The sequence below is a fragment of the Ruditapes philippinarum genome, unplaced genomic scaffold (genome assembly GCF_026571515.1).
Source record: "Ruditapes philippinarum isolate M1 unplaced genomic scaffold, ASM2657151v2 ctg5074_1_1_1_1, whole genome shotgun sequence".
Lineage (NCBI taxonomy): Eukaryota > Metazoa > Mollusca > Bivalvia > Venerida > Veneridae > Ruditapes > Ruditapes philippinarum.
This window is the reverse complement of record NW_026867110.1, coordinates 109491-133786: the sequence shown is the minus strand read 5'-3', so window position 1 is coordinate 133786 and position 24296 is coordinate 109491. Positions and strand designations below refer to the sequence as shown.

General features: G+C 30.4%; 2 protein-coding genes across 2 annotated transcripts; both read right to left on the bottom strand.

The window, feature by feature from the left end:
• Nucleotides 1-18386, bottom strand: LOC132734881 (adhesion G protein-coupled receptor L2-like). Its single transcript, XM_060721744.1, has 22 exons — nucleotides 18118-18386; nucleotides 12091-12246; nucleotides 11602-11723; nucleotides 11080-11234; nucleotides 10570-10775; nucleotides 9690-9798; nucleotides 9397-9497; nucleotides 8805-8990; nucleotides 8405-8588; nucleotides 8134-8250; nucleotides 7549-7736; nucleotides 7109-7167; nucleotides 6712-6832; nucleotides 5646-5749; nucleotides 5180-5281; nucleotides 4581-4683; nucleotides 3923-4076; nucleotides 3498-3564; nucleotides 3109-3175; nucleotides 2503-2597; nucleotides 1395-1563; nucleotides 1-806 (listed from the first exon to the last, which is right to left on the bottom strand). The coding sequence occupies exons 2-22, from the start codon at nucleotides 12229-12231 to the stop codon at nucleotides 606-608; spliced, it is 2751 nt and encodes a 916-aa protein (XP_060577727.1). The 5' UTR covers nucleotides 12232-12246; nucleotides 18118-18386; the 3' UTR covers nucleotides 1-605.
• Nucleotides 18387-20753: 2367 nt separating this feature from the next.
• On the bottom strand, nucleotides 20754-23503 carry LOC132734884 (adhesion G protein-coupled receptor L2-like). Its single transcript, XM_060721749.1, has 4 exons — nucleotides 23373-23503; nucleotides 22837-22931; nucleotides 22021-22189; nucleotides 20754-20961 (listed from the first exon to the last, which is right to left on the bottom strand). The coding sequence occupies exons 1-4, from the start codon at nucleotides 23472-23474 to the stop codon at nucleotides 20761-20763; spliced, it is 567 nt and encodes a 188-aa protein (XP_060577732.1). The 5' UTR covers nucleotides 23475-23503; the 3' UTR covers nucleotides 20754-20760.
• Nucleotides 23504-24296: the final 793 nt, after the last annotated feature.

Sequence of the window (24296 nt, the reverse complement as noted above, 5' to 3'; positions counted from 1 at the left end):
AAAATACATACATTTAATACTATATTGCATTTACAATTTTATCACTGAAGCGTTTTACTAACATAAAAAATAGAATTAATGAACACAGTACACGGCAGAGAATAAATGATAAAACTTTTATTCTTAAAAAGATTGAAAAGCTTTATCAGAGAAGATTTATAACATCTCATTAGCAGGAGTAATTTGCAAAGATTTTAAAAAAATATGGATTTTTTTTGAGAAATTTGAAGTTTACAAGTAGTCTTGTCAAACGACTTAAAACTTCAGCCTTTGTAAAGACTTAATTATACTCATTAATGAAATTCACTACAGTCTCGTTGAGATTCATGTAAGATATACATGTATAATATACATGTATACAAAGGGTCTTCATGGCCCCTGTTTACGGCAAAAAAAGCATAATTTGGCACAATGTGTCATGAATGAAATACCAAAGGCATATTTTATGTCAAAAGTCGTATAATAATAACATAATAAAATGATATAAATAGCACCATAAACAAAACATATTTCACCGGTGATAATTAAATACACAACAACTAAAGACCGTGCTTGTCCTTGTTCATTAAAATACCTATCACACACAAACGCGTAAACAACATTTTCTACGCAGATGTAGTTGACCTGGTCGAAGCACGTCTGTCTTTTTCCAAATCAATGCATTCGGGTTGTTCCCTTGTCCCATTTATTGGGATTGTATTCTTTCGATGGTCTGATGCTCCCGGATTTGTCTCTTTAGAAGAGTTGGTCCAACCTAAAGAATATCTTCTTGGAATATTAAGAAAGCGCGAGTATTCAATACGAACCTGTAATAAAGAAGAAATGCTTTCTTTTCAAAACAGGATGAACTTGATACTGACTAAGTCATTACCTTTGTGAAATCTTTTACAACATGGCCAGGTGTTAAAAGAACAAATTTAGCAACAAAGCAGTATTGATGTTGTTCTATTTTTAACATATAGCGTTATTTTAGCTTTTAAACATTTTCTAGACATGTTCATTCTGGGAAGAGGAGAACCCTCAATTGAAACATGCAGATTTGGTTTTGTTGATTCTGTTCACGAAAGATTAGGTTAAGTGCAACATCTCCAACCCCCACGCCAGTACCGTCTTATAGCGGTGTTCAATCCTTAAAACTCATTTCAAAATTATTAGAATCAATGAAGCCGAAGCACAAAAATAATATGCATATCAATACTGAGATGAAGAATGGGAAACTTTCTAAGAAAGCCACACAATATGTAATATTTGCTTTTGTAAGCAAATACAGCTATGCATTTTGGGTACCAACGTGTCAACTCAAAACTATAATTATGCATCCCTTAGTTTGATAGAGATATGTTAGTATTGTGTAAACAATAATTGTTAAAGGAAATGTAATTTTAACTAGTTACCTTTTTATTCAATATACAGTGGAATATGAAAATGAATAGGCCTTGAAGACTGTTGAAAATTGTAAAGAAGTATGCAACTGGTATAGCTCCTTCACTGATATAGAAATATCCAAACACCCATGTTAGTCCCAACAGAACTTCCATCGCCAACGCTCCTTGTATCCATGCTCTATAAAACATTTCATCATATTTACATTTTCATTTAACTTTTAAAAAACCCTATACTTTCAAAAAGGCATGTTAAACCGTATGGCAAAGATTCAAGTTACTGACATGATTAAAGTAATAGTGACCTATACGTTGTCAAAGTGACCCAAAGCCATCATCTTGTAGCTTTGGCCTACCGCCATAGCCATATTAAATTTGGGCCGAATGACAATGGAGATATTTAGATATTTATTTTCTTTACTTTTTATTGCATGATGAGGCAACAAGACCGCCAAAAAGACAGAGGTCATCTTCTCAATAAGAGCATCATATAACGTCAAAGCAAATAGGTTTTAGGTCAACTGGTACTTCAGTTATTGAGCCGATATGATGTCTTTAACCTATTATCTACTTAATTAGGACATTGATCCACTGTGGATAAGGTTCAAGTTGTACTTAAGTTATTTAACAGAAATGTGAAATATGATAAAGAGATAATTAATACTGTCTATAATCATACATAGTACATGTATATGCGTGTTAGATTGAAGAATATAAAATAGTTAAAAAAAATATTAATAAAAAAATAAATAAAAAATCAAAGCGACAACAATTACTGTATATATACATTGTATATTGGTATTATTTTATTATTTTTATATATTATTATTTTTATATCAGAATGCTTAATGAAGATGCATTTCATTTGTTAATGTTTAATGGAAGATAGAGGACTTGCTATTACCTTAATTTGCACTAATGCTAACCATTTGTATATGGGGTGTGTATTTGATTTTTTTCATCATTTGTTGCCCTCAACATTTGTACCATGTTTAATGTTAATAATATCTATTGTCTATATTAATTTGGCTGAAAAAATCATTAAACGAAGATGCAAACATTTAGTAAGGTTATTTGCACATTTACATCTATACATTATGTAAAATAGTTTTGTACTTACTTAAAACTTCCAAACATTGATTTATCTTTATCAAACACGTATTCGGAATGCTTACATACTGTAGACATAGCGTAAATAAGGACCACTAGATTCATCTGTAAGATATACACACAAAATATTTCATATTTTTCATCTAATGTAGGGCTTTGTGTCCACAAAAATACAAATTAATAATATAAACCTTCTAGCAGTTATGAGTACCATACAAACATATTATGTCTTGACCTCAATTTTCACAAATCAGAGAGCTATATTTAAATGTAATATAAATATCTGTGGAAAAAAGTGATCCATTGGAAGCATTAAAAACAGCAAAATTACATGAAAATTGCAGACTCGGTTTGATTTAGTCTGTACATGAGGGATAATGAATAAGTGCAACATCTCACACGCACCCTTGCACCGGCTTGAGTGGTACTTAATTCTCAACACTCAATAGTTCTGGACTCAATGATCTCCAAGGACCAGAAAAATATAACAACACTGAAGTGAAGTACGGAGCAAATAAGTCTCGACTCAAATAAAAAAGAGATAGAGAGGTAAACAAAATTTATGCGCAAATTTTGTCACATTAATAATATACATTAAATTATATATTTTTCTTACCAATAAAATAAATGCAACAGGACCAGCAAAGCTCCAAATAAACATCCTGTCTGTAGTCAACCAACAACTGTAGAAAAAACAACAATAATTTGTCATGTTAACAACATTTTAATTTCTTTACCGATATGAATAGTTTTATAGTAATACGGCATTGGTTTCCTTGAAATGCCAATATTTTAGATTGATTTTGTATTTGTAATTCACTTTTCATACGATAGTTAAAATGATAACACCAATAAATACCGAATAGCGGGTCCATATAGCAATAGCAGGTTTATCTTCAAATCTGCATGCTTTGCGATGAGCCAAAATATCCAAGAAAAATTAACTTTGAGAAAAATATACTAAGATGTTCAGTATTTACATATTGTATAATTTTTTGAACTCACTATCTTTCTGTTCCGTAACCTTCATAATAAACTAAAGCTGATATGCCAACCACTAGTAATGGGGCACCTGAAAAAGCATATATAAAAACATGGTAATAATTTTACGTGTGTAGGAAATTAATATGGTTGGTTTGAAAATACATATTGTTGATGTATATCAAGTTTCGTTAAATGAAATTTAAAGTAATTGGCAAAGAATGAATGTGACATAAATCAAATTATTTGTTATGTTATTCAAAATGGCTTATTGTATACGTTTTTTTATTGTTCCTGAGTCCACATTTAAATTTGCATTTTTACGAAGCTATATCTCGTAAAATAAAGTTATTTCTATTATTAATATTATGATTATTACAGTAATGAAAAGGATATCAATCTTGGTGCAATTATTTTAGGTCGTTTTATAACATTTGATTTATTCATACCGTAGCCAATGGCATAATAATATCTGAGCCTCGATTTGGCAGCATCGAAGACTTGTACCAACATAAACAGTATTTGGATTCCTTCTACAAACATCCATGTGAAGCTGGACAAGAAGAAGTAGTGCAGAAATCCTGCTATTAGAGCACATGCAACCTGAAATATTTAAAAGAAGGTACAGGCCCAGTGTTCATTAATCAGCATCAAACGATCACGATTCATTGCTTTATGAATCTTAAGTTTATTGTATTAGGCTTTCATAAATGGTACATTAACAATATGTAAAAGATGACTGATTCGCAAAGAAACAATCCTATTTTGGATATTGAGGAAAAAACAATTAAAATACTAAAATAATCAGATCAAAATAAGGATCGGTTTTTAGGATCAAGATCAATATTTTGACCAACTGTAAAATGCCCATATCTTGAACAGTAATAAAAAAATTGATCTTAAAATTTCATAAATATGCTATTTCAAGTCCACGGAAACATTTGATCCTTATCTTGATTCTGATCCTTATATCTTATAGTTAACGAGAGGACTGGTTAACAAGTATAAAAAGTATGTATGTTTTAAAAGAGTCCGAGACAAATTACGAGTTAAACAGCATCAATTATAATTAACTGAAAATAAACAGTTTATTTGAATTTATCATACCATATTGTCTGTCCTGTCGATCCCGGAAATGAATAGTAATTCAGCAATAAACAAACAGAAAGCAAGATTTTTGTGGATAGAATTTCTTTCTCCTTGAGCAGAACTGAAATGTAATAAGTTATTATAAAGCAAATCTTAATGTATCAGTAAGTTTAGTTAAACATATTATTTTCATGATATGTACTATACTGTAAGCTATGTTGATAATGGGTTGTTACAATCATAAAATATTGAAATATGTTCGTCCTAAGGCTACTGGCCGTTATGAGAAATCATCCGTTAAATGGTTGTTATAAAAAATATAACTACATTAATCATATGACTAGGACTGCATTTACACGTTCCATTAAACTATCGTGTTATAACAAGTTGCAGCCCTTACTGTTCTGGTACTAATAATTCGATCTCCTAAATATGAATATCTTGAACTGATGTCATCTTGTTCAAAAACTATTTACTATTTAGATTTTTTTGCGTTGGTAAACTAGCGCACCATTTTAAATTTTGAATCGAAAGTCGAAACGACCAAATATTTTGTTAACTTAACAAAAATGGTTGATAAAATAATCTATCAGGAAAACAGGAGAAGCGTCGTTTACCGTGAACCTGCTGTAGATCCAGTATAACTTCCACTTTGGCCGTAATATTCGTTACCTTCGGCGTGTCCGTAACTACTTCTACTGCCACGTATACAACGTATACTGAAACATAAAAAATCATATGTATCAATTAATAATTATACGTAAATACCAACATAAAGTAAAATAAAAACACACATTATTTGATATTACATGAATATGATTAAAATCTAAGTCACTACAACTATTTTTGTATTTGACAATCTACAAAAATCTGTCTAGATTAAAAATGATATAGAAAAACAAAATGAAAACTTTTCAAATTTGTACTTCCAATTTTGACCTTTCAAATAACATGAATATGTATCTAAGGTATTAAAAAGTAAAAACAGTTCTGATGACAGTCGATAGATTTGCATTCATTAAAACATTGAATCTGCAAAGTAATGGTTACATGATGAATGTAAAACTAAGACAATTAACTTACCTGAGACAAACGAAAGTGACCCAGGTAAGAAAGAGGCATACAAGGGAGATGATTATGCCAACATAAGTGATATAAGACAAGGCATTGGCATGGATTGCCTCTATCTAAAACAGAAAATCAGATATTGAGATTCGTTAGTCGGGACTTACCTTAGGAGAAGAACAATAATATTTGATGGTGTCAAAGTTAGAGAAAGAGTTGTGACTGATTGTTGCTGATATCATCACTTTTGCTTTAAACCATTTCAACAACTTAAATGTTGGACATCATTTGTAGGCCAGATATTTGGTACTTTTATTAAATATATAGTTTGCTAGCATAAATTTGCATTACTATAAGCGTTTAAACACTTTGCTAAGAAAAGCATAAAAAAACGATTTTCAATTTATTATAAAGTACATTTCTTAACTACATTTGCATATATTTCTGTATAAAGTGCCCCAGCTCATTTATGTAAGAAATTCAAATGCTATGTTTTTAGGCTTTTAAACCTCATTGGAGTCCCTTTAAAGAAAATGTCCAGGTTTTAGTGGGTTCTTCAGGTTTAGACATATAAAAAAATTATGAATAAAACAAAGCCTATAACATCTTAAGGATGCATCACATTAGTGTGAAAGTTATTCAGTCAATGCATGATTTGAATGTTTTATATAATTCAGTAAGGCCATTTGTATGGATGTTATAAAAGATACACAGACTTGTGTTTCTTTAAAAAAAAACAACATAATAACAGTAAAGGAGTATCTACTGACACAGAGAAACATAAGGTTGAGGCGGTCTGACGATTATTTGCACCTTTAATTGTTAAATTAAAAGAGCATTTAGGAAATCTTCATGCTCATAACACTTTAGTCTGATATAATAGTTTTTATTGTTAAATATTCAGGGTGAATAATAATAGAAAACGTTAATTTAATATAGAAATAATAAAACATTTATCAAGATATTTTAGCCTGTCAATGCACGTATATCAGAATACATGTTTAATGTTATTATACTATCTTGAATTCGGAGCAAATTCTGCTATATTCTTATTTTCTATTACAAACTTGAAACATATAACAACCTTAGTACTATGGACATCCATTAAGACAGCAAAATTGGTAAGATGATCACATTGACACGTCACATGTGTTTTGTTCTTCTCTTTCAAAGAACAGCCTTCCTGAGACCATGCTCCCGAGAACCTGAAAAATGTAAGATAGCGTGTTGAAAAGATTCTAATATGACATATGTTTTAATTGCAACTGAATGACTTTAGGCTAAAACAAAGCGAGTCTGCACAATTTTTTTTGCCGTTTTGGACTCGTAAAGGGATTTCATTTATCTTTATTAAGAATATGATAACAATATATTGCTATAAATCATAGATAATGTTATAATATACATGTATTCGTTTCTCATATAGAAGCTTATTATTTGTTGCTGCTTTATCTGCAATGAAATTATTTTTTTTCACTTACCCAAGACTGAAATTCCAAAATGAACATAACTGATCAATCATATCTTGGTTTGGAGTTTGCTGAAAAAGATGAAGACATACATTTTGAATACGTATTGGTTTATTTGATAACTTTTCTTTAATCTTAACGGACTGATGCATGAATGAAATACAAAGTTTTTAACATAACAGATGTTTAATTTATTAAATTCATTATAACAGAATAGGATTTATTGCTTTCGAGCAGTCATAAAAATATGACTGTATACAGAATAGCTCAACCGACAACTTTTCAAAATGATTATCTCTTCCCTTTGAAACATGATCTTTATAAGCAGGATGTTATTAAACGATAATTTTATAAAAGTTAAAACCGATATCATCAAAATCGTGACAAACAATCTTACAAAAGAATCTTTTAATATAACAAAGTATGAATTTTACAAATTTTGCATAGCTTACATGTTTGATTTCCAATGTAAATGTAACAGGTTTTTCCAGTGTCTTCCCTCCAAGCTCCTCATCAAGAGATGCACTTAGCACTTGACTCATTACACGGCGTTCTAACTTATCGTCTGCTTCGTCATCAGCCGGACTTAACAGAGGTCCAACATTATTGTAGTTAATGAACACCAATCGTGCTAAATCTCCTAAAGTTAATAAGTATATGATAATTAAACATAGATATATCAGTATCATTGTTAAAACTCTAATTTATTAGATATGTACCATAATTTTTGCATACTTATCAAATGTATTCACACTGTTCAAATTGACCTCGTTACATTCTTATTGGTTTTGTTAAACGATTCCTGACACTATTTTTATGAAGTTATATAAATTCATTTGGAAGTTGAAATATTCTGTTCATAATTAGAGCAAACATGCAAATAAAGATACTTCTTCTTTTACCATTATTTCAATGAAAAACACATTTGGATCAAAGGATCAAACATTGTTATGAAAATGTATTGCTTTCATGTATACTCAAATGGTAAATTTGAAAATAAAAATCGAACATTTGTTTTAGAAATATAATTCATTTACCTGTGTTGAATTGTTTCAGAATGTCCGAAGGTATTGTAAAACTATTTGATTCACCATGAAACATGGGACCTTCGCTTCCAGGTATGGCAGTTACATTTATAACTTGTAACTCGATTTCTGTAATAACAAAAAAACAAATAAAGGTCTTCGAAGGAAAATGTTAATGTTTTGCATCACTTTTTTACGTACTATAATTATATAATACACTCGAAATTCATGCCATGGAAACATTAAACACAAACACACGAGTAATGAATTAAATAATAATTACCCATATTGTCTTCAACTATTTTCTCCACTGTAGGTTTATCGAATGCTTTCATTAGTTTATTGGTAACAGCTTCCATCGAGTTCAGTAGAGATGAGGCTATAGTTCGCTGACTTTCCTTGCTCATCTTGGACCACGTCTTCTTCTTATCGTTTCTAACCAAATCACTTCCACACTTAGCAACATTCTAGTATAAATATTAATTCTTCAATGTAAAAAGTATGATAGGTCGTAAAAATATTAAAGATTACAGAGTCTACAAACATTTACTTTCAATAATTATAATATATAATTTATGCATTTTTTGTGCTAAACTTCTTATATTTAATATGACAAGAAACACCTTCCTCATCAGTTTGTCTTTAATTATATATTCTTTTCAAAGCTATTCATGATGATATACCTTAATTATGCCTTTTGCTTCCTTCGAATTCTTTGGTTTAGCATTTGAAGCAGCGTTCATTAGTTTTGTTGTCTGGTAGACATCTTGTTCTGACATTTCCTCTGTTTCGTTTACCATTGCTGCTAAATTACCAGTAAATGTCATGGCTTTTTCAGAATCTTCCGGGTCGGCTAAGAATTCGTCTGCCTTTGATAAAATATATTTTTAACCTTTACAGTAGCCTGCAAGTGGCACCAGAATCTACGCGACAAATGTGGATCAAGATCATCAGGCACATCCGCGCCGTCTTATCATGATTTGCACTGTTCGCCTTCCAGTTAGGACTTTTTTTAAAAATGTTCCCTAAAATGACGATTGGTTTTGCGCAAATTGAAAGATGGACATACCTTTTAATGTATCTAGCGGTGACAGGGTTATGTATAATATGCAAAATGAAGTTTATATGTGAATTAGTCACTGCTTATATATCATAAAAGTTAATATCATTTTCACTTATTTGTATAAAGAATGAACGCTTAATGTACTCCTACACTTTGTATTATGTGATTCTTTAAAGATGGTCATACAAATCTAATATCATTTCAAATGCTACCTGTGTAGTTAGCTCTTGTATACTCTCAGATGTACATTGTTTTATATCTGGTTCTTCTTTCCAACATGTTGGTTTCTTGTTACATTTCCATTTGGCATGGCCTGCATAGAATTGAGAAATATTATTTAAAATGTACAATAGCAGGGAAGAACATGTACACTAGCGAATAAAAATTTTCATAATATGGTTACTACTGTCTTAAATGCTCTTTTGATATACTGAAATTGTTGAATTCCTGAGAGTTTAAAAGCTGTTATACGTAAAACAAAGAAAAAGTGCTATAATACAATCACCTTTGCCGCATGCAACTCTAGCCATTTTTCCTGCTTCTGTACGAGGCCATGATATTCCAAATGCGTTCACAGGAGGGCATGTACTCTCATGATTGACACTATAACAACCCTAAAACATAAATATATATAAATTACTTATACTGTTTTGTTATCTAAGCATAGCATATATATAGAAGAAACAAAATGATCCGTGTCCTTTAACCTTGCCTTGTATCATAGTTTGGGAACTTTCTTTTGAAAATGTGTCAGAGTTAAATCGTATACATATACATGCACAGTGCGTTAACTAGAGTGCAGGTATTAGTTACCCACACTTCAGAGCATGCTTATTGACAGGCTCATTTTTGCTGGGGTTTACTTATTGTGACGGCAGAGAAAAGGAAAGCGATAGAAATATCATATTCAGATGCTCGTTCATTGGTTAATTTTTTTCTGGGGTTTCATATTGTGATAACAGAGAGAACGTGTTTTTATGTTTGACTATGATACAAGAGAGACAGAAACACTCGGCAATCTGATTAATACTCTGGGGCTACACCCCCTCTTACAAATCAGATAGCCTCGTGTTTCGACTTAATCCTGCTATCCGCAACTAATTATACCATTCCCCGTCCAATCAGGGTTTGCACTGTTTGTTATGCATTGAATCTCTTCAGTGGCTGCTGTACACATATTTGACTGTACTTATATTGAAAATTTCCCTGAAATTTATGTATGAGTTTCTTAAGATTGAAAGGCAGACAAGTCCATTTAAGATATTTAGCTTCGTAAGAGTTAATAATTTACAATTAAACATGAGACATTGAAAGCAGCAGCGGGCTGCTTATGCAGTTTCAAGTATGGTCATATGCTTAGTATTTTAGTAACTAAAATCTGTTACCGCGAATTGGTCATCTTGTTTTGACGCTTTTGTAGTAGTTTCTTGAGAATCTTTTGGACGTTCAGTTCGTGGTTTACTTGTTGGTCTAGCCGTTGGAAGTGATGGCCGCACGTGGTCATTCATTTTTGGTGTTGCCCAAGTTGGTTTTTCTTCTTTGCCACCCGTTTTTGAATCAGTTGTATCAGTTTTAACAGGCGTGGTAAATGCTTCAGTAGGAAATAACATCTGATTACGTTAAATGTCAACGTATAAAGAAACTTACTATCATCAGATCGATTTTTTTTAAATTGATAAATATAGATAAAAATGATAATAATAATAAAAAAAGAATTTTTCATCTTAGAATAGGACCTTTGACATTCTGCATATCTGTCACATTAATGTATTTAATACTCATTTTAAATTTTTTCAATCATGCGTAAGTTTAAAATAATTGTGCAATAAAAGGGTGTTGTTTCTTTAATTCACATTACTTGTACAAATTTTGTGAATTTAGACCGTTAAACCTACTTGGGAGCTTTTCACAAATAAAAGGTCTTATTTCTCTGATGCACGACTTTTCTCTGAGTTTTCCTTTATCGTCTATAACCGCACATTTATCATCACTTAAGATATTACTATCTTCTCTTGAGTCAGAATAGCTATCTGATGCTGGCGCCCATTGCCTAGGTTTAAAGAAAAATAAATTCATATTGAAATCTTTGAAGTATAGAAAAAATGAAATCCATAAAGCAAAACTGAAAATGTTGCAGGCTTGTTAACTTTGAATGAGCCTGTAAACGGGCGATACTGGCAAGTGAAATGAAGCTACCGTCCTGGCCCCCTAGCACCGGCTTAAGTCCTCTTTTTCGCAAATCAATACTAACTGATCTTATTCAAAGTCTTTCAGAATAGCAACGATAATAATTGAGCTATTGCCTGTTTTATGTTACTGATGAAACTCCAATAAATTTAATTTAGAGTACATGTATTACAATTTGATTAATTACAGCTAGGTTATGTCAGTGAAAGGAGTAGCTAGTAACAACTTACGGGATTTTCGCGTATGCTTCTTCGCCATCGACCCATTGCCAGGTTCCATTGACCTGTCGTATGCCAATCCACCATTCTGTTGAGTTTTCAACATAATGTTTTACTAACCCTTTGATCTGTTTCTGCAACGGAAATGCAATGCCATTTATTTTCATGTGGTAACATTATGCAATACATGAAATACAATATTACTGACCCACAATTTGCGACCGTTGAGGGAAATAAAAACATACACATTTAAGATCACAAAATTGATACACTTATAGATTACAGAAGTATATGCAATTATGTACAGGAAGTATGCTTTTAGATCCGAAATCAAATACTTCCTAAGTGGAGTGTAGGAAATTTACAACTCTGTGTCAAGTTCAAATCATGCATTTACAGACTATGAAAATTGTAAAAAGGCAATAAAAGAGCAATACATATGCACATTCGTACACCTTATTTTTAGCTACCATTTTGAAAAAAATCAACTAGAAAACTTACATTTTCCTGATTGCTGTCAATGCTCAAAAGGTCAGATGCTAGATTTTTGCAATGATCTCGTGCCTCCTGCCAATTAAGCCTGTCTGTTATAAAATGAACACATGATTCTGTGGAGATGCTGCCATTGTGACTCACAACCATATCCGTCGGCAGATACTAAAATATAAAAAGTATTCATTATGAATGGCTTGATTGCAATAAAATATTGATTAATGAAATAGCTTGATTGCAATAAGATATTGATTAATGAATGGCTTTTGATTGCCATTAGATGTTGATAAATGAATGGCTTGATTGCAATTAGATATTGATTAATGAATGGCTTGAATGCAATTAGATGTTGATTAATGGATGGCTAGATTGCAATAAGATGATGATTCATGAAAGGCTTGATTGCAATTAAATATTGATTAATGGATGGCTTGATTGCAATTAGATATTAATTAATGGATAGCTTGATTGCAATTAGATATTAATTAATGAACGGCTTGATTACAATTAGATATAGGAACATGAGTCTTTAAGCCACTAAAAATATGACTGTATTGTATGGGGGATAGCATTAGATGGGGGTCTTTTTTTTTTTTATTTTATTTTTTAATATAGAAATTTCATTTGTTCTTAGTATCTTTTGGATTTTTAGGCCCCTTATTTCGTTATCGGATTGACTCACAATAAGCGTTTCTCTGTGCAGAAGCCGAACTATGCGAGAAACCATAGAGCACAGCCACCAAGTCTCTAGTATATGACTCCTAATTTAATGTGAACAAAACATTGTAAAATAAATATTGGATTCTCCCGAAGAATAGATTGCAGAAATATCCCAATTTGTGATGCATAACGGATATTATAATACCAATAATAGCACATTCCATCATCAGTAGTCATCTTCATCACATTCATCACATCTTCATCAGTTCATCATCAGGCACCAACGAACTCAACGGAGAAACTGCAAATTAGACCCTATAACCAAGCAACAATCAACGCATTCATAATAACCTTGAAGAGGGCTTCAATGAACGTTTTTTGTTATTTGTTATATTATTAATCAAAAATATCACAGCATAATAACTCATTTTGATCTCGTCCTCTCAAGTGTTACTTAAAACGAAACCTTTGAATGTTCGTTCATCATGTGTTTTTTTCGTATATTAATTTCTATTTTTTTTTTATTTCTTGCTTAAATCTTATTGTGTTGCAGAATGTGTATGTTTTCTAATTACTTTCTATAAATCAAGTGAGATCTAATGTGTTTGTACCTCTTTTTGTTCTACTTTCACCGCTACAGCTAATGTTCTCTCTATTTTCTTTTTTTTTAAGTTTTATCTTACTTTTGTGCGTCTTAAGCTTCTCTTCCCTGTGACTTAAAAAATATTATTGTCTTTCTTATATAACTATGTCTTTACCTCATAGTCTGATGCTATCTTTGCTGCTACTTCTTTTATACATAATATTATCTACCCATATATATTTTATTTAGGATTTTCCATTAAATCACTCCAATGTGTGGTTATGTCTATCTTCTCGCTCTTAAGTTCATATTGGCCCTTTCTCTCGCCAGAGTGTGCTCTCCTATTAAATTGCTATATCCTCGTCTAGTTGTGTATCTATTTAACTTTCGATAAAAAAAACTCAGATTGGATCAATAAGATTTCTCCGCCTAAGTTTTGCCGGATCTAGTAAACAAGTTTAAAGTTTTAATACTATTTATAAGTGACATTCCCTAACATTAAATAAAATATAAATAATTTATTTACATGGTATAGAATCAGTTTATCTGTATTTGCACTTTATTTGAAAATAAAATGTTATTTTGAAAACCTTGTAGTACTGATAAAAAAATGCATCCTGGTGCATGTTGGATCATGTTTGTGTATTTTCAATTTTATACTTTCGGCGGAAACACTTATCAATTAAAGGGGCTTATCAGATCTGAGCTGAAAATTGATTGCGGCAGGACATATTAATCTTTTCTGATCTACTTGTGGTTACATTTGTGTCTTCTCATTACTCAAGTTAGATGATAAAGAATTATATACTATTTAAGCGATTTCATAAGATCTCTGAGTCGAAACTGTATCGTTGAATAATGTATCCATGGCAATCATTCATGTACAATATACCAATGGCTATCATTCATGGACAATATACTAATGGCAATAATTCATGGACAATTTACCAATGGCAATCATTCATGTACGAATTGATCACCTTCAGTGCAGTAACGGACTAACTCCTATGGAATTAGAGGTTTAACCAGTTACTGCACCTAGGTGACGATGTAACCATGACAATCATTTATGAATAATATACCCATGGCAATAATTCACGTACGATCATTAATGTATAATATATACCACTGACAAACGTTTATGTACGATATTCCCATGGCAATAATTCATGTACGATATAAAAAAGGCAATCATTCATTTACACTTTACAAATGGCAAAAGTTACCCATGGCAATCATTTATGTATAATATAGAGTCTACAGATACCAATGGTAATAAATCATGTACAGTATACTAAATTAATGGCAATAAATCATTTACAATATACCAATGGCAATAAATCATTTACAATATACCAATGGCAAACAGTTATATTACATTACGATATAACTTGTATGTGGTTTCAGTTACTAAAACTCATTATTATAGCATGATATACCAATTAATATATAAAATTATAACTTTTGATAATAAATCTAAATATCTATCAAAGCAAAACGGTATTTTAGAAAAAAATGTTAGACAAACATTGACATCATTTTAGGATAACAATTTAAACCACCTCCAAATAAGTCTTTACCCAAAACATTCTCACGTTAGACTAAATAACATAATTATAGAGTACACGCAACATATGCAAATGAACAGAGGGAAAATAAACGTATAATATAACACATATTACTTATTACACACATATTTTGCTGAAGGCTTGATGTTTTGTATATATTTATAACATAATTATAAATAACTTTATCACACAATGTCAGCCACCTGTCGGTTTGTGTGCACATTTGTATATGATATGAAATTATGAATTTATTATATACGTAGGAAAGACGTATGCGTAGAAATATAACTACCACCTACGTTTTGAGTAATATCTATTTTGATGAATGGGATTTTATCTCCGGAAAAGGATTTGTTTAATTTAAATTAATGTTCCCTTTATTCTAAACAGTGATTTTCTGAGTAATACAAAGTTGTTATATACTTCCATCTATATAAAAATGTAAAAAAAAAACAATAACCCCCCGAACCCCCACCAAAACAACAGTAGCAAACAAAAACAACAACAAAACTTACAATATTCTAGTGTAAACATAAATGATATTTCAATGCTACGTAGGATATATACTTTTTAATATGAGGAATTTAAATATAAGAATATAAACCCGTTTGCCTTTATTTACGGAAGAGCATAAGTGCAAGGTGTATGTATTTTATTAACTCGAAATTTCGACTTGCTTATCTCGAAATTTCGACTTACTAACTCGAAATTTCGACTAACTAACTCGAAACTTAGTAACTTAGGATCGTTTTATTCATAGTGATGAGAAGAATAGGATTAGTGAAACGATTTGTTCGAACATGTGGGATACAATACAACGTCTGAAGAACGCCTGAACGTAAAAATTAAAGGAAGCCTTGTGTTTTTTTAGGTCGGGCGTATACATGCCATTACGTAGTTAAGTTTAACTTTAACACCTGTTTCTCCATCTCCATCGTTCACCCACACTCCCTACTATATATTATATTATCTTAACCCTTGGTAACTCATAACTTTCTAGTAATGTTAATAAGTCGAAGTTTCGAGTTACCAAGTCAAAATTTTGAGTTACTAAGTCGAAATTTCGAGTTATGAAGTCGAAACTTCGAGATTAATCACTCGAAATTTCGAATTAATATGTCGAGTTTTCGAGTTAATAAGTCGAAATTTCGGGTTAGTAAGCCGAAATTTCGAGTTAATTAACTCGAAGTTTCAAGTAAGTAACTCGAAATTTCGAGTCAGTAAATCGAAGTTTCAAGATGAGTATGTCGAAATTTCGGGTAAGTTAGTCGAAATTTCGAGTTAGTAAAAAACATACACCTGCCACTAATGCCCTTCCGTATTTATTAATATCAAATATTTTTAAAAAAGTAACGCTACATTTTAAATCGTATACATTAATGTACACGATTTTGCTCTATAAAAATAGACTCATTTGATATATCGATTTTATTTCCGTATCATTAAGTTTAAAATATTTATGCTATGTTCTGGCGGAATATATATGGGAGCTTAGTCACGAACATTTACGTCATCTTATAAATATTGTGGTCTATAAACTTCAACAGGTTATACACGATAGCTTGTCATCCGTTTAAAGCAGCACGCCTCCAGATTAATGCTTATTTTCATGAAATACAGTTTCCAAAATGTTACTCATTGGCCAAAAACCTGAGCCTTTGCGTTTTGGAAATTAGTACAGTTTGTTCAGAATCTTTCAAATAAGACTTGTTTTGATATAGTAATACGTATGGAATTGAAAAAAAAACATTTGTATGGAAGTCATAAATAAAAACACTTTATTATTACCACATTAAAGCATAAGTTTGATTGCCCTTTCTAGAGAAGAAAATATGCTTTATGTGTCTTTAAGCTGTGGTTAAATCCTACTCAGTTGTTTTGACATGTTTACATTAGCTTTTTAAGAGTAGCTATAAAACAATATTTTTTTATTTAAGCAATGCTGATAACACATATAAAAATCCATAAAAAACACACAGTTAAATGAAACTAAAATGAACTTAAATGAAGTGTTAAGGGTTGGGTAAAACACAAACTATTAAATTGATATATGGATAATAAAATGATTTTTATTTCAATTTGACATTAAGCCCCATATTCTATAAATATCATACATTTTATTTGAAAGTATTATGCCGGAATTTGTCTGAAAACTTCATATTGAATCATAAGATTTACTGGGAAAAAATGAAAGAACATTATTTTTATGTATTATATCTTGAATTTAAATGCACGAAGGAACAGCGCTGCATGACTTAACAAAAGTATTTTGTTCCGTAAAACAATAAGCTATTATAAAATTGAAACTCCCTGAAAGATAATAAAAGAAAAAGAGGAAGAAACGGAACAGAAATAGCAACATATAATGATATATAACAAAGTAAAATTTGATTTATAATACATTTAAAGTGGGTTGGTCTACAAAGGGCATATTTTCTATTAGTATATTCTATATTGATACAAAGCAATTTTATTTAGAAATGTATTATTCAGATATTTTTATGAAATATTGCTTGAAAAAAATATTGATAATGTACTAAATAATTAAGTGTTTATTTATATGATCATATGAATAATAATATTATGCTCTGGAGCATTTTATTATCTGCTATATACATATGTGTTATATCGGATCATGTATTTCACACCTGTCAACAACACACATATAATTATGTCATGGTGTGTTGCTATGTCTGATACTATCAACATGATTATTTATTGGAGACGGTACCATTATAGACAATTTCACTTTAAAAGAAGAAGGCTTTCAAAAGAAGGTTTTTTTTCAGAGGATTGAGATTTTGAACAAATGGTTTTATAAACAAAGCAAGAAAGAGCTAGACCACTGACAATATTTTGATTTAGAATGTATATTATACAAATGATATTTCACTCGATTGTTAGAATATGTGCAGTCTGTTGCATGATTCGTATTATGCAAGTCTTTTTACCTTTACATATGTTTAATGAAGTTGCCATTTTTTCTAGACGAGTTTTAGAAATAATTTAAAAGGTAGCAATGGACAAAAAGTATACGTTATAATGATAATACGCTTTGTAAATATAATTATAAAATATGTAATGTAACCTTTTTATTAAAATTGTGATAAAGGTGAAAAACCTATAAATCAAAGGTACAAGTTGCATGCAATTACTGTAACCGAATATCATAATTTGAAACATATTTTTTTAAGAATATCAGATGAAAAGATAAACGTAGCTTACCACTTAGACAGTAACTGATCAATAACAAACTAAATATCCTCAAAATATGTGAATGTTTTAACATTCTTAATCTAAAAACATCCGGAATTTATAAAATGAAAGATTTGCGTTTATCACATAGGATGCAGTCACTTTAACATAATCCACTTTTCGTTATATAGAACTAAATATGGTTGATAAGTTATGTCGATGAATGTATAAATATATGTATAAAATTATACGTCTTGTTTATTCCGTCACATGTTTACAACCGTGTATTTAGTAATCGAGTCGCGGTTTCATACACCGACAGCTGTACGGTGTAGTTTATTTTTATATCGACACATAAATTGATTTTTGAGAGCGTTTCATACGCGGTAAAATAGAAAATGGGCACGCCCCGCCGTTATTTTTCACATTATACTTAAAATATAATTTATGATACTATTATAATGTTTTGAAATATTCTCGTTTATTAAAAAAATGTTTTGTTGTAATATATTAGCTTTATATGCACAAACATTATCACTTTATTAAGATTATGCCATTAAGCCTCTTTAGCCAATCCTTTGCTCCTTACCACTATGGGCTCGATCTTCTTCCCCCAATAAAGCATGCAGAAACGTCACCATAAGACCCGAAGTCAGTACCTTAAAGCCGTAATATGTGCAGTAATATGTCATGAAGGTTGCAAAATATAAACAAAGTATTATTTTGACTTCCTCCCAAATACTAATTCATTATAATTATACCAATTGCCAACAGAAATAGTAGCAGGAGAGAGTTCATGAATATCACTAATAAGTTTTTTTTTAAACTGTGACAAGACACCAAATCATAAAAAGGTTAAAGGATAGCTTGTTTGAGGGCATAAAGGGTCTATAAGTTACTATAATCCCGTCTATAGAAACTATATAAAAATTACATTCAGTTTTAATTTGTATATGAACCATTAGCCCTGCTGGCGCCGACAGAGACTATCCATGCGACCACTGCAGACCAAGATCTGTGCCGGCTGATTACGACGTGCATTTTTTGTTATTCCATTAATAATTATTTTTAAATTTTCCCTAAAATTGATGGGGTCCAACGTGCAAGGCTTTACAGTGACTATTTACATATTATTCCTACTTTAAATATATATTTTTAAATAATCTAAAACTTTGTTGACTTTCCAGGAGGCATGTTGCACAAAATTAATTTCTGTTTATATAATATACAATGTAGTAAATAAAAATATTTCCTTTGAATGTATCGTAAAAATTGATTGCTTTTCATTTTAATGAACATGCATTTTTTGTGCGTACGAAAGAATTCATACAAAACGGCTTTAAATGTTTATCCCAGAGTGTTGCCGGTTGTCTCCGTTATGCAAACTGTTTGAAAGATAATGAAAAAGAAGACAAGAAGATCTATGTTTCACATTTATTAAATGGAATACTTTGTGATGACTATTGCGGGCATACTGTAATACATGAACGTATTTCAATAGTTAAAAGCGTTAACATGTACAATAGATACAATTACATAAATAAAGATGTAAAATGGTTTCTTCCACACATTATTGAAATCATTCTACACATTATCTATAAGTTTCATTTGAAAACCTCTTTCAAATTGGATAATAAGACAAATAGCAAAGAGTCTTTTTGATATTTAAAGTGGATTGGTGCACAATGACAACATATTTCAAATGTTGATAAAAACAATCGACATGTACCATTTGGATGTCCTTACAAAATATTTCTTGAAAAAAAATATATTGATCTTATCTAAATGATTTAGCATGGACATTATTTGATGAAAATAAAAACGTTTTTGAAGACTTTATTATATGTTATACCGGCATATGAATATTCAATGTCGGATCATGTAAACGACACTTACTAACAACTTCTACGTGTATAATTAATTAGTACATACTTTGTTGTCACGTGAAATACTAACATAAGTTTTAATGGTATTATATATTTTCCATTATTGGCCAATTCACTTTAAAACATTTGTAAAAGTGGTCGAAATTATTCATTTATTTATACACATAACCTTTTACATTGACTGACGAATATGCTAGTAAAAACAAATAATATAAATCAATGAACACAAAGTTATTATTTTTGTAGAAATTTTAATACTGACTTATGTTCTTCTTCCTAACTTAAAGAAGAAAAATAATTTCATTTTTACACAATGCCTTACAATTGGCAAGAGCATAGTCAAGATCTAAAGGAAAACACAAAGTATACTGTACAGCATGTAAAAAAACACCGAAAAAAAACATCACCGAGAAATGCAACAAAATGATATAAATAGCACCAAGTAATACTAAAAGATACACATGATTTGTTTCCTACAGTAAATGCAACATATGAAACAAATATAATAATTCAACAAGTAAAAGCAACATAAGCAATTAAATAAGGTTTTATTGTACTGCTTTCTTGCTGTACTAAAGTTGTCAATGTAACAAGCACATTGGTCTTAGAGAATGCAAGAAACGTCTATGTTCTAGCCATTTGAGCGTTCACTATTCATCTAATATATATGGCAATCTTACGAATTCTAGACCATCTTGTGTATCTTTTTTCATTTTGTAGTAGTATACACATTGTAGTTTTGTAGTATTTAGCAAATTATTTGATATAGTCTCTTGTAAATTTGGTTTTAAGCAGATGTTGTGGACATAGATGACGGACGTCTGTCATTCGTAAGATCTAAAAATTTTGAATGTTTTCTCGTTCCACGCATGTGATATGATGCAAATGTAGGACCTGATCCATTCTGCTGGTCAGCTTTAGTTGAATGTGTCCCGCTTGACGTCAGTCTCCCTGGGTAATCTATGAACCGAGAATATGCCTTCCGGACCTGAGTAGAATAAAAAAAAATGTATGAAACCAAGATAATAATGTTATAATGTTTGATGTCTGATGAGCAAACTGTATGATTGTCCGGCTAAGATACACAAAATTCTCAAAGAAGGAATGATACACAGATTCACCTAAATATAAAGGCTTATTTTCAATAAAAACCTTTAGATAAGATACGTGAAATGTCCATTTAATATCGAAAAATTCAAGTTTAGAACTTATGGTCAAATACCTTGAAGCATTAACAAGATATAACATTGTTGTCCTAAGATTTTATTTTCGACTTTCTGTCATACATTTGTTATTTTAAAATTTCAAACTGAAATCTGGATAGTTCATTGGCATTTATATACTTGGTAAAATAAAATAAAGAACTATTCTTAAACGAATTCTGCAGTGTCAGTAACGAACCTCTAGTTCAGAACTTGTTTCGTGTTTAACTGTATGTATGAGTCACGCGTTTTTACGCACTTGATAATTGAGGAAACACTGCTTTGCGTTCCGATAAGATCTCCTTAGACTTGTTTAGTAATTGTAACAAATGACGCACAGTTTACTCAAATGATACAGCCAATATCCGATTGGTTTCTATAACAAAATAATCCTTTAAAGGAGGAAATTTCAGTGTTAATTTCTGACAGTTTTGTGTTCAATATTTGTATACTAAATTTCGAGCAATTTTATAACAAATACTGTAATTTAAAAGAATTACATAATAAAGCCTAAATGCAAAAAAATGCTTGTAACTGATGGTGATCCAACTATTTTTGCGAGGTTTCGCTTTTATAGAAATTATAACTAACAAACCTACAGGACATAAATCAAAGCAACGTCTTTCAAATAGATTTTGAAAGGCAACAATTAAAGAATTGAAAGATAAATAAATTTCCACACATTATCAAAATTCAAACAAAAGTGCAAGGCTCAAAAAATCTGAATCAAAAATAGTATAAAACAATTTATATGTCCAATTTAAGGTACATAACCGCTCTAAATGTTATTACAGGAAAGTTTATAAAATATATATATATAATATATATATATATATAAAAATCACCTTTTTGTTGAGCAGGCAATGGAAAACAAAGATAAAAAGGCCTTGAAGACTGTTGAAAATTGTGAATAAGTATGCAATAGGTATCGCTTCTTCACTGATATAGAAATATCCAAACACCCATGTAAGTCCCAACAGAACTTCCATCGCCAACGCCCCCTGTATCCATGACCTGAAAACAAAGTACGTTTTAATTTTTACCTAATTTCAAAGTAAAATAATCTTAAATGATTTTGAGAATGATATTAATTACCTGATAAAGACCGCGTCTTACGCATTACATTAAGTACAAGATATAGAATATGTATGATAACAGTATTTTCCAAAATACTAAAATTATTTCTAATTCATTTGGTTTACTTTGTATTTTAAAAATAACTTTCAAAATCCCGAAATAAATTTGATTAATGACTCCAATAATAATTCTAACAATAATCTGATGGATCCAAAAGTAATCACCCGTTAACCTTTGTCAACAGTATAGAGCTAGGCAAGTCTGCACGTCTGAACACTGCAGTCTGAGCAGGTATGCGGTTAGCTGAATAAGTTTTGATTTTTATCTTGATTTCCCAAAAAATTGATTTTAAAAACCGTTCTAAAATGAAAGCGGGTCAAATCTATCGAATAAATTCAGCAGGTTATGGCTTAAATTGAGAATTACAAACTTGTCTTAATAATGATGAGATAGGAGAAAAAAGGGGTCATCAGTTGGATGCTGTCATTGAAAAGGAACAGAGTGCCTTGTAAAAAGGTATCAAAATATATGTCAAGAAATAAGAGTATATTATATTTGTGTACGTGCTTATCCAATTTACTTACTTGATGTTGTAGGACGTGGACTTGTCTTTAGTAAACACATACTCGGAATGTTTACATACAGCAAACATAGCATATACGAGGACGACAAGGTTCACCTAAAATATAATATGATAATTAAATTACACTTTTAATATTGTAATGGCAGCATAGCCGAGTGGGACTGGTAAACTAGGGATTGCTGGTCGCGTTGATGCAGACCCTGTCAGGGGGACGCCATTGATTCTATGGGCAAGAACTTAACACTCATTGCTTAGTACTGGATGGTTTCATGAACGAATTCGAAAGTATTTCAATAAGTTTATATCAAATTCGTATAAACTAACTAGATTGAACACGTCTGCTTCTAATATATATTTTATGGATAGGAAATGAAAATAAGTAAATGTTTATATATAACCACACTTATCATGTGAAAAGAAGCTCATATTCTAACAAATGAGTCAATAAATGGAATATTATAATTTGACAATTGATAAATTGTTTGTTAAAAATCATGATATCAAATATAAATGTTTACTATATTAAACATAACTTACCAACAAAATGAAAACAATAGGACCAGCAAAGCTCCAAATAAAACTTCTTTCTGATGTCAACCAACAACTGTAAAATATATTTAAAACATTTAAAGCACTCATTCTTTTGTTTGTCCTTTTTAAATCTTGTATATAAGATAATAGCTTCTAACAAAAAATAATTAAATATACATTAACTAAATTAGATAATCAATATAGGAATGACATTATGTTTCAACTTTTATAAAAAATAATCCATTAATAACAGAAACACAAGTTCAATCAATCTTCCACAGTACATAGGTATATAGGCCAAATTTGAAACAAATTTCCGTCATACTATCTACTTAATTCTATAAAATCAAACTGAGGAAAAACAGAAAATTTAATGAACATTTTCAGTACTTTTTTTTAGGAAAATTTTTGTGGAGGGCTTTTTGGGTTTTTTAAAAGGAAACCCTTTAAAATATACAAAGTAGAAATAGCAAACTAGAAAGGAGCATAAAAAATTATAATATTTATGGCAATAATTGATTTTTTTTAAATTCTTAAGGAAAAATAAAAAGCAAGTTTTCAAGCTTTTTTAAATCTATTTGAATCTTCAACTGAAATAGTTTAGACAGTAGCTTACAGTAACACATCTCACTGTGTTAGCAACCTTTTTTCCTTCTTGAAAAGTTTAGTAAGAATAATATAAATATGAAGATACGACAAATGCAAACATTATTATGTAATTACTTAACACAAACAGTAAATATGAATACCCATGAATGTTTAAATGATATATATGTATGTATAATAAATTGTTTAAAGCAAAGCAATGTAGAAATGTAGTTCAAGAGACTTTTCAAGGGTGATGCTTATATCTTCAAGGAACATTTTAGAGCCGGTTTATTTGTCTCTAAAACAAAACTTATCTTTTGCTTTAAAGTACCGATTACAATT

Coding starts and splice junctions, on each gene's coding strand:
- LOC132734881 (XM_060721744.1), bottom strand. CDS start 12,231: ATGGTTGTGAGTCACAATGGCAGCATCTCCACAGAATCATGTGTTCAT. Junction 11,724..12,090: donor TTGACAGCAATCAGGAAAAT/GTAAGTTTTCTA, acceptor TTTCCGTTGCAG/AAACAGATCAAAGGGTTAGT. Junction 8,991..9,396: donor TACAAGAGCTAACTACACAG/GTAGCATTTGAA, acceptor ATTTTATCAAAG/GCAGACGAATTCTTAGCCGA.
- LOC132734884 (XM_060721749.1), bottom strand. CDS start 23,474: ATGAGTGCTTTAAATGTTTTAAATATATTTTACAGTTGTTGGTTGACA. Junction 22,932..23,372: donor CTATTGTTTTCATTTTGTTG/GTAAGTTATGTT, acceptor ATTATATTTTAG/GTGAACCTTGTCGTCCTCGT. Junction 20,962..22,020: donor ATTGCCTGCTCAACAAAAAG/GTGATTTTTATA, acceptor TATTCTACTCAG/GTCCGGAAGGCATATTCTCG.